We start from the raw sequence: 7387 nt of genomic DNA, 5'->3' as shown, positions 1-7387 counted from the left end.
AACCCTAAAGCGAAGCATGAACCCTTCCATCGACAAGGGCCGGGATCCACTGCGCTTTCATGGCCCTAAGGCCACAGCATACGAGGCAGATGATCGGCGGTGGTGGGAGTCGGGGAACTCTAGACGCGTGAGGGTCGCTGGTGTGGGGGAGGAGAAAAATGTTTCCGTATAGTCTCTAGTTAAAAGATTGGTGCTATTAGCCTGATTACATACCTTGTTTTGGACTCTGATTACATACCTTGTTGGAGCTTATGATTGCTTCAAAATAAATTTGTCTTTCAGACATGCACTTCATGAAAGTCTGGAATGCATTCTAGGTAAGTTGGACAGAAAGAATCCTAGTCAGCGTGTAATTGCGTATAACTCTTTATACGTTTAGCATTACTGCATGGTGATTTCATTCGTACACCTGTGAAAGACACTCTGTGTCGATGCTCTCTGCTTCTCAGATGCTCACGGCTCCTGGATCATCGCCCTACTTACGGGACCTCGTTGAAATGGTTGCAGCTTTGGGCATGTCCCGTGGCAACCATGACACCCCATACGTATGCTTGGCGCGTAGATGCAGCCGGAGCCCTGACGGCACCAGCAAAACGGCCTTGCGCTACGGTTTCATCGTCCTACTCTACCGGATCTCCTCTGCAAAACACTCATGGACTCATGGTATCTACTCCTACTAAACTAGCTCAGCTTTATTATTCACTGGGGCACAACTCTGTACAACGCACGCCATTTTCTCTCCTCCCACGCGGCGACTCCTCCTCCCGGCCGGGTCAGTCGTACGCGACGGGGAGGTAGGCGTCGTGGGTGCACCGCCTCCGGGAGGACACCAGCCGCGCCAGCTTCCGGTTGCAGAGCTCGAACGACGGCGGCGCGGCGGCCGGGGGCGGCGGCGCCCTCGGCCGGAGCCCCAGCTGCCGCTCCAGCTCCGCGAACTCCTCCGCGCGCCGCACCACGTGGTCGTAGCAGATGTACCTCCCGCCGGCGGTGCCGCCCATCGCCTCGTACACGCGCACGTGCGCCTCCGCAACCCGCTCCACGTCCGCCGTCGCCAGCAGGCCCTCCGCCAGCATGGTGTGCGCCCCTGATATTTTCATCGAAGGAACAACTATCTGTCAGTGCTCGATCTGAGGACAATGCTGGTTCGATGCAAACACAATGGCCAGACAGAAACACAAACCTTTGAGGTAGGCAATGGAGGGGGTGGAGTTGCGCCGGCGGAAACCCGGCCCGGTCACCAGCGCCGGGCACACCGTCACGAGCTTCAGGTCCCGGCCACGCGCCGCCCTCCATGCCGCCTTCTCTGCCATCGTCTTGCCAAGCGCAAACCACAGCTACAAGAACAAAATAATTGTTTCACACCGTTAGATATACACTGCCGGTTGATCCACGCAATGGAGAGTCTACAGGTTGAGCGGAATCTCTCATCACCTTCTTCTCACGGCAGAAGGTCTCGTCGCTCCAGCAGCTCTCATCGACGGTGGCGGGGAACCGGTGGCGGTGAGGGTAGCTCTGCCTCCACACGCAGGCCAGCAGCGACGAGGTGAAGACGCACTTCCTCACCGACTCCGTCCTCACGCACGCTTCCACCACCTGCTCTGCCGCCTTGGCTTCCAGAGTCGCCATGTGTTTCTGTTCAAGTTAACATTAGAAAAGTTATTAAGCGAGCCAACTTAATTTGGAGTAAGACCCGGTCTAATCAACATTCCAAGAATCTGTCTGCAAAGCACAGGTGGTGTAATGTAAAAATAAGAAGTGTTCTTAATTTTTTTTCATTTTTGAAAAACATCCGCAACAGATTTTAAAGGACTAAATACAATCACAAAATTTGACTCAGTGGACCTTATGATTATTTCAAAGGAATCACAAGAACTGGGAATCTAGCAAGACTGAAAGAAACAGAAATGGAAGTATTCAGCAAGACTAGTACAAGTCTACAACTACTATCTGTTGGACCTTGAACAAGTTATCAACTCATCATAATAAACTGAAGGGCAGGTATAACCAGATCAACACCGACGGTCAATGGGCTACAGCCAAGCCACGTCAATTTTCACCTGATATTTTGTACAAAGTACTACTTTTCTTGGCGCATACTGCAAGTCTGCGACCCGGTATGATCAACTTTGGAAGAACTACGTTGGAACTTTCAGAGACGAAAGTGCTATGGATTCTGGCATAGAATGTCAAAAAAGATAAGACAGGGCACCACCTAACCAATTTATTCTATCACCTTGTTATTGACCCAAAAGGTGCTAAAGTAAAGCACCAGGAGGCTGAAGCTACTCCGCGCATCTGACAAAGCAGAGGCAGTGCTCAAATTTTCATATTGCTCTTCAACAGGATGAGCTTTCGACAACCGAAAGATCAACATGATGCCTTTCATACGTACACGTTCAAACCAGCAGGAACTCAAGCATAGGTTGTACTCTTGAAAAGTACAGGTAAAGGGCATGTGGACTAAGTATCCAGGCCAGATGCTTTGCATGATAAGTAATCTAAAAGTGTTGGTGGAAATCACATGCTATGGTACTACAAACCTAAATTATGTTTCATCGTGCATTTTTTTCTCAAGTGTATGCAAAGCAGAGATAAATAATGCAAACAAATAGTAGCATATTACAAAGCAAGATCAAGAGCTACATCCATATCCATGATGAGTCTGCTAAAGCAATGGGTGTCAGCATCAGGCATGATCCAGTAAAGGCCCTACATCACCAATCTGAGTGGATTTGGTAGTTCCACTGTCAAACGCCATGCGAGCATGCGAATATAAGATATACTTGCAACCATTTTGGGGCTTGATTTGGCCTACTATGTTCAAACTATTTCCATCATATATCTGGATTTTGGAATCAGTAGGCTGTAGGCCCCTACCACCACTGGTTTTGTAGTAGGTATGCTTAGCAAATGGTTGGATGGTTACTTCTCACTGCAGCGGTCAATTCAGATAATTCCTTGATGCTTTTGGTCAGATAAAGTGCAACAGAAAAATGTAGAAAGAAACTGAATACAAAAGAGCTTCCAGTAATGACATCTGAAAAGTCAAGCACTCCAACTACACAAAGCCTATTGTGACATCAAATTTCCATAGCCTCATGAAGTTCATAAATCAATGGTTGTTGGCAGGATTCAATCGGAGATGAACACCACACCAACCAATCTTAGTTATATAGTAGATGCACACAATACGGATGATGTGGCCAAGGTCCTTTCCCAGGATTCATTGAAGGATAAGCACCGTGCATAGTTCACATTGCAAATGACCATGAAAATTAACGAATTCTTACTCTTGTGATCACATATTGTGATAACACCGCTGGGAATAACCCAGCGCAGTACAAGATAGGGGTTGTCGCTAACTTGCATAACTACTGGCTGCAATGTGTACAGGTATTAAGTATGAAAATTCATCTCTCTGTAATAACAACTGACTCCCGATGAAATGTAAACGACATATGACTGATTTAATATGATTGTCGTGTTGTTTGTTAGCCATGATGTCCCTTGGTACTTTACATTTTGGAGCACTGGTAGAGTCCTCATCATGTTGACACCCACCTATATCGCATATGCCCTTACCAACTTGACACCCACCTATTCCATAATGTACCACCTCTTTGCCTTCCTCAAGGGACAAGACAAAAGTTTTTGTGTCACAAGTTGAGATGTAGGAGCAGTGACACTGTCAATAACAGCATCTCCCTTCCGCAAACAAACAAAACAAGCAGACGAGTTTATCCAACATATTTTGCACGATGATTCTCTCATGCATGATGAACTTTCGAGACATATATCTACCTATTTTAGGAACGTTGATAAGGGGTTGTGTGAGCTCACCGTGTAGCCGGAGATGCCTCCTGGATCCACGAGTGATGAGGTATGGAAGACACCAACACAGCCATCGAAAGCTCGGTGCAAGCTCTCCGGGTCCATGACATTTGCCATAATAGTCCAGACCCCATCCCTGCCATTCTCACCGAACAAATCCATCTCCCTCAGCTTGTCCAGATCCTCTGCCAAAGAAAAATAAATACAACTTAGTTTTGGAGTTCAACTTGGCAGTAAGAGTGAGCTATGAATGGGCTAGCATGGTATCAACAATTCACAAGTGAGTAAGGCATCAAGCTGTAGAAAATGATCACTTTCGACAGTAATTATAAAGAGGCAGCAATGTCACATCGAATGCTGCATTAAGAGAGACCATATAGGCATTGTCAGACACATTGTTGCTGACCTAGAGTAAGGATCAGACACAATGTCACACCGATTATTTTCACAACCGCCCTCCTCCTGTTCCAAAAAGGTGCAAGTAACATGGGCAAAAGTTACACGCATTTGGGTGAATGTTCGAGAACATGTGCCCACCGTTTCTTATCCTCCTTGATTAGGAAACTATGGCTTTTAAAACTGACAAGCTGCTAACGGACAAGGAATGACGCATCAGTTAACTTTAGGTAGCATATTAATTCCCCAAATGGTCCATTCAAGGAGGTGGTAAGCTAAGGTGATCCTATCAGTGAGTGACTACTAAACAAAAGGTGATCCTATCACTGAGTGACTACTAAACAAAAGGTGATCCTTATCAGAAATGCAATTCACATATACCTTAATTGCCCCAATAAATAATCATATCCATCGGAGAACGACTACAGTTGAATTTCTTGCGCTGATGTGTGTGAAACAGCCTTGATTCTTCCCCAAAAGAAAAAAAAAAGCCTTAGTTGGTAGAGTTGGCTGGTGTGCAAAACAGCATTAGAAATGAAAAAAAAAAGTGCTGCCTCACTAACATCAGTACATGATGCTACTGTGAAAATTGATGTTTCCTTGTTCTCCATTCGTTGACTAAATTACCTCGGCCTGGCCTAGGCCACACAAACTGAATGGACAGTTTAACATCCTATTCTGTCGTTTTTCCCGCAACCGATCAGGGAAAGGTATGAAACTCATGAAACTTGAGGAGCGAAAAACGGGGCATGCATTCCTTATGCATGACTCCACAGGCCCTTTCGCCTTTCACCCAAAGAGGGTGAACCCTGAACTGACCGATTTGGCTCCAAGGTGCAGGCAAAATTTTCTTGTGGTCGAGAAGAAGTGCATTGGTGAAACGTCAGCTACTACTGAGGGCGACGTGGTCATGAGCTGCGGACGGATTGTGATGGACCATTTTCAACCAACAAGTCCATGTCCCCAGCAGAAAAACACACACCTACGCACCAAACACTTGGACACATCGCTAGCGGTGACATCGCCAGCGCTCGGACGCATCCCTGTTCACCGGCGGTGACGACATACCGATTAAACGGAAAAATGGGAGGGCCCCGGATTGTGGTAAAGAAAGTGGGTTGAGATTATCTTGTCCCCTTTCCCTTTGGAGCTAGGCACAACAACGAAATTACCATGGGCCCGGTTCCTGAACCCGAGCCGCTAAATTCTGAACTGCAATTTTGCACCTCCCACGCAAAGGGAAATGGAACTTGTACTGGATCTCGTGGCGCAGCTGTGCAAGCTACTCTATCTATGTAATTTAAATTCGGAGAGCGGACGTGTGAGTCCACGGCGCAAGCATTGCGGAATCCGCCACGAAATTTCGGAACGGCGGGGGAAGGTGGCCAACTCTCTCTCGGTCCGTCCGTATGTGGAATGTCGGGGCAGAGAAGCACCAAATTCCCCACCACCCGTCTCGCGTTTTAAACTCGACCAAGCGGTCAAGAGTCAACGAGCCACGGACCAAGCTAGCAAGAAGGGACGAACGGACCTTGGGTCTCGAGGGCGAGGCGGACGGAGTAGCCGTGGCGGAGGAGGCGGTCGACGACGGCGAGGCCGAGGAAGGAGATCCCGCCCGTGACGCACACGGCGCGCGCCTCCGCGGCGCCCTCGTCGGCGCCGGCCCCGCGCTTGCCCGCCGCGGCCGCGCCCCCGCCCCGCCACCTCCACGCGGGGCCGGGGCCGCCGGCGCCGAGCAGCAGCGCCGCCCGCATCTCCTCCACCTCCGCCGCCATGCTCTGCGTGCTCCGCAGCACCCCCATGGCGGCTTTGCTCTGCTCTGCTCCGTGTCACCTTGCCTTGGCGTGGCCGCGGGGGCGTGGCGTGGAGTGGGGGCTGGTGGTCGATGGATCGTGTGATGATGGGTGGGTGGGCGACGTGGATATATAGGGGACGACGGCTGCCACGTCGTCGGCTCTGCGCCAACGACGAGCTCCTCGTGGCTGGCTGCGCTCCGTGCCCGGCTCGGCTCGGCCCGACCGCCAAAACAATTGGGCGACGGTTCAACCAGCGGGAATTATTCATTTTGTATGGCGCCGGTCCGATTTTTTACATGTTGAGCATGTGCTCCATGGCTGATCATATACAAGTAGAACCACACGTAGTCAAATGGACGTATGTTCACATGAAATATTTATTTTTGCGCGATTTCTGCTTGCTATATGCTATATTTGCCGAAAACCGTGTAGCCATTTGACTGCACGAACTGGCCGGTGGGTGGCTTCGCCGCCACTAATTACAGTTTTTTTTAAAAAAAAATTGCGTGTATGGCATAGTCAGACTGGATCGCACAATTGTTTAGCTTTGACCCCAAAAGCCAAAACAGTATTCCTCAAACAAGAGTATTTGTCCCGTGTGCATGTATAAGGTATTCACACGTGACATGCACTACATATACATATATAGTACAACTGTATAAGGTACTACAGCATCAGCCCGGTCGGTCCGTTTATTTATTTCAGAGAAAAAAAAAGCTAGTTGGTTCCTTCGCCGTGGCATTCGTCTGATCCCAGCTACCACGGCGACATCTTTTTTTTTTTTTTTTACATTGGCCGCCGCGGAGCTGGCTGGCCAGGCCGGCCAGTATGTGGAGAGTTTTTTTTGTGTGTGTGTGTGTGTGTTGGCACTTAGCAGGGCCCGCTTGATCTGGAAGGATTAGGATTAGATCGGCTAGCCATGGCCATGATTCATATCCTATCTACTACTAGGGACCAAAACCAAAACCAAAACGTGGGTCTGGCTAGATTAGCTAGAGTCAATCGCTCGACGTGCTCTACTACTAGACTTTTTGGTGGGTAAGAGACACGATGCTCACTTCCAAAAGGAACAGCTGGCCTTAGTTAATTAATTATAGTACTGCTACTTTCTCACCGTACGAGTGGTCACTAATCCCGCGCTGACAGCCGTTAGATCTTAGAAACACAATGCCCGAGTGCCGTGGTTCTCCCATGGGATGTGTTGGGCCCTCCGTTAAAATCGAAGGCATAGTAATTTTTATTATTTATGATGTTTGTTGTACTGTTATGATTGAACCGTAAAATAAATCGGGGGCATAGTAGATCGCTCTAGTTGTCAAAAACCTTCTCCAAAATTCCATATCTTTCAAGAGGGCATCGTCTAA

General features: G+C 48.5%; 1 protein-coding gene across 1 annotated transcript; it reads right to left on the bottom strand.

Moving 5' to 3' along the window:
* Positions 1 to 668: 668 nt before the first annotated feature.
* Positions 669 to 6126, bottom strand: LOC125530755 (cinnamoyl-CoA reductase-like SNL6). The gene is made up of 5 exons (XM_048695159.1): positions 5759 to 6126; positions 3841 to 4016; positions 1432 to 1632; positions 1181 to 1334; positions 669 to 1084 (listed from the first exon to the last, which is right to left on the bottom strand). Exons 1-5 carry the CDS (start codon positions 6027 to 6029, stop codon positions 774 to 776), a joined length of 1113 nt encoding a protein of 370 aa, XP_048551116.1. The 5' UTR covers positions 6030 to 6126; the 3' UTR covers positions 669 to 773.
* Between the last annotated feature and the right edge of the window lie 1261 nt (positions 6127 to 7387).

This window comes from Triticum urartu, chromosome 1, assembly GCF_003073215.2.
Source record: "Triticum urartu cultivar G1812 chromosome 1, Tu2.1, whole genome shotgun sequence".
NCBI lineage: Eukaryota > Viridiplantae > Streptophyta > Magnoliopsida > Poales > Poaceae > Triticum > Triticum urartu.
The sequence above is the reverse complement of the archived record's forward strand: the minus strand, read 5'-3'. Positions and strand labels throughout refer to the sequence as shown.